Raw genomic sequence first — 3497 nt, 5'->3', positions numbered from 1 at the left:
TATGAGGGATGAAGGGGAAGAACACACACCAGTTGTTCCTAACCCCTCCTCTTTCTGGAATGAAGCAAAACTTGAAACCACTCCCTCTTCCCTCTTGGCATATTAATATTCACAAGCTCACTATCACTGAGAGGGAAAAGAGCACAGCATCAGCTTGACCGGAGAAATTTCTGCTGTTCCCTCTGTCTGGATCTACTGAAGGATCCAGTGACTATTCCCTGTGGGCACAACTACTGCATGAGCTGTATTAAAAGCCACTGGGATAAGAGGGATCAGAGGAAAGAAGTCCACAGCTGTCCTCAGTGTAGACAGACCTTTACACTGAGGCCTGCGCGGGCGGAAAACAGCATGTTTGCAGATTCAATGAAGGGACAGAAGAAGACGGGACACCAAGTTGCTCCGGCTGATCACTGCTACGCTGGACCTGAAGATGTGGGATGTGATGTCTGCACTGTGAGAAAACGGAAAGCTCTCAAGTCTTGTCTGCAGTGTCGGGTCTCTTACTGTAAGGAGCACATCCAACAACACTTTGAAGTTCCATCAAAGAAACACAGGCTGGTCGAAGCTGCAAAGCTCCAGGAAAACATCTGTACCGAACATGACGAGGTGAAGAGCATTTTCTGCCACACTGATAAGCGATGTATCTGTGTTGACTGCTCAATGAATGAACACAAAGGCCACAACACAGTGAGAGCCTCAACAGAAATGGCCAAGAGGCAGGGAGAGCTCAGAACAAGTCGACAAGAAATCCAGCAGAGAATCCAAAGCCGAGAGAAGGTTGTGAAGGAGCTTCAGCAGGAGATGAAGGCCATCAATCGCTCTGCTTATGCAGCAGCGGAGGACAGTGAGAAGATGTCTACTGAGCTGATTAATCTCATCGAGAAAAGAAACTCTGATGTGAAGCGTAAGATCAAATTCAAGCAGCAAATTAAAGTGAGTCGGGCCAAAGAGCTTCAGGAGAAGCTGCAGCAGGAGATCACTGATCTGAGGAGGAGGGACACTGAGCTGAAGCAGCTGTCACACACGGAGGATCAAACCCAGTTTCTGCTCAAACACGCCTCGCTGCCATGTCTCCCTAATTCTACCGCCTTACCCTCTTGCAACACACGCTCTTTGCAATACTTTAAGGATGTGACTGCGTCTGTGTCAGCGGCCAGAGAAAAACTACAGGAAAGTTGTAGAAAGGAATGGAACAAGATCTCAATGACAGTGAGTGAAGTGGATGTTTTACTGCCACAGGACCCCAAGACGAGAGCTGAATTCTCACAATATGCAGATCACGTGAGCAATTTCCAACTGGATCAAAACACGGCGAGCATGCAGATGTTATTGTCTCAAGAAAACAGAAAAGTAACGTGTATGAAAGATATACAGTCGTATCCTAATCACGCAAACAGATTCATGGACAGGTCTCAGGCTGTGTGTAAAAGACGTCTGACTGGACGTCATTACTGGGAAGTGGAGTGGAGCGGCTTAGGAGTTTCAGTAGCAGTTGCATACAGGGATATTGCCAGAACAGGAGATGCAAGTATATTTGGTGAGAATGACAAGTCTTGGGCATTGATGTGTGTGAACAAAAATACTCATACAATTTATGATTACAAACATAACGGTGAAAAAACAATTATTCCAAACGTCCCCAAGTCCTCCAGAGTCGGGGTGTTCCTGGATCACAAGGCAGGGATTCTGTCCTTCTACCGCATCTCTGAGACTTTCACTCTCCTCTACAAAGTCAAGACCAAGTTCAGTCAGCCACTCTATGCTGGACTTGGTGTTTATTATTTTGGATCTACAGCTGAGTTTGTGTCATCAAGTAGACAAAGAGTTACAGTGGATTTTCCCCAGGAGACAGCAGCTGTGTAGATCAGCAAAGAGGGAGGGCTTTCCCAAATTAGATAGAGGTTGATTAACTGTTGTGCAACCTAAATGGATATTGAACCGTGTGTGGTGTATATAGTCCTATTTGTTCTATAATTGCATTGTTGCTGTAATGTGTTCTGCTCTGTGTGACTTGGGCCTTAATTGAGCAGTGTGATATAAGTCTTTTATTTATTAAGAATGGTTTTGTTTTCACAATTTCACTTTGTCAGTGTATTCATAAAAGTGCAGTTAAGTTTTAATCGTTAATCTGATTCATCATTGGATTACTTTCCTCCACAGCGCTGACATACTTAGCATACTGGTTTTGTGTATAAAGTGAACACATAGTGGGGAACGCTCCCCAGAGAAGGAAGTGTAGGGTTGTGAACGCAGCCCTCAGATGGCTCATCCCCTCAATCAGTGCCAGCAAATAAAACGCACCCGTGGTTCTGGCCTCACTCCTTTCTTTTGGCCCCTGGTACTCTGTGGTGGCTCATGGTGGGTTTCAGACATTTTTCTCCTCTTGTTGCCGTCTGACTACTTACCCCATATGTGAGGTGGTTCACCTGCTGCTGTTTTGCTGCCTCCATTTTGCCTGTTTTTCCTCTGCTTTGCATGTTCTGGCAGTTTTTCCTCTGCTTTGCATGTTTTGACTGTTTTTCCTTTGTTCTGCATGTTTTGGCTGTTGTTTTGATGATTTTCATAGATTCCTTTAATACATTTTCGGTTCATTTTTACAAAACACGCATCTGTGTGCCCTTAACAAATTCTACACCATATATTTGGGTCGTTAAGCTTATATTTCCCAGGGTGTAATTCCCCAGGTGGCGTTGTTGGTTCCCTTTCATTTCCCCCCTAAGGCCCGCCGCTACACATAGATGGAAAGATAAGATTGTCTTTTGAAATCATTTTATGATTGAATATGTGAATAAAGTCCATCAGTAAAGTTGCTTAGAAGCATTACAGATAAGACGTTTTACAGCTACGGACATGTTTCAATAGAGTATTCAGCAAAGAGATCATAAGACATGTCCAATTTTACAGTCACTGTCTCACTGTAAGTCTTTCATGACACTGACAAAATAAAAAAATATTCAAAAAATACTCTGTATATATTATAATAATAAATACTGTAAAGATGTAACCTCTTGTGTGTTGTATGTGGTGCTGCTGTTTGCTGATTGGATATGTTAAATAAAAAACACAAGTAGTATAATAAGTTATTGCTTGTTTGTTCTATGCCTCTGTGACATCAATATTTTGTGAATGTTTGTCCCGTTTATTCAAAATGAAGCCGATACACATAGTATGGAAAAAAGGTAGGCCTAAATGTAAATTACACAGGTGATGTATTTGTATGGCTACAGCTTTAATTTGGAACAGATAACAGCAGTAGGTTTAAGGAAAATAAAATAAGCAAGTTTATGACAAAATATTTACTGAATGGATCTTTTTCACAGCAGACATTTTGACTCGTCATTGTAGGAAAAGCACACATGGATTTAATGATATTCATGATGGGTCTGTTCTTTTCCAGTAAGCCACACCAGTGTGTCTGTGTGTCAGCTTGCACAATACAAGGACCCTGTGACCTAAACAGCTAAATGGAATTCAGCCATTCTGAAGTTACACCTGTG

The 3497-nt window shown here is 42.6% G+C and overlaps 1 protein-coding gene across 1 annotated transcript; it reads left to right on the top strand.

Annotated features, from left to right (window-relative positions):
* Positions 1-116: 116 nt before the first annotated feature.
* LOC116379875 (tripartite motif-containing protein 16-like) lies at positions 117-2715 on the top strand (the record flags this gene model as incomplete). Its single annotated transcript, XM_031841843.1, has 1 exon — positions 117-2715. A coding segment is annotated over one exon (1747 nt), but the record flags the coding sequence as incomplete, so codon positions are not given.
* Between the last annotated feature and the right edge of the window lie 782 nt (positions 2716-3497).

This window comes from Anarrhichthys ocellatus, unplaced genomic scaffold (assembly GCF_004355925.1).
Source record: "Anarrhichthys ocellatus isolate YVR2014 unplaced genomic scaffold, GSC_Weel_1.0 scaffold5429, whole genome shotgun sequence".
Taxonomy (NCBI): Eukaryota; Metazoa; Chordata; class Actinopteri; order Perciformes; family Anarhichadidae; genus Anarrhichthys; species Anarrhichthys ocellatus.
This window is presented reverse-complemented; position numbering and strand designations above follow the sequence as displayed.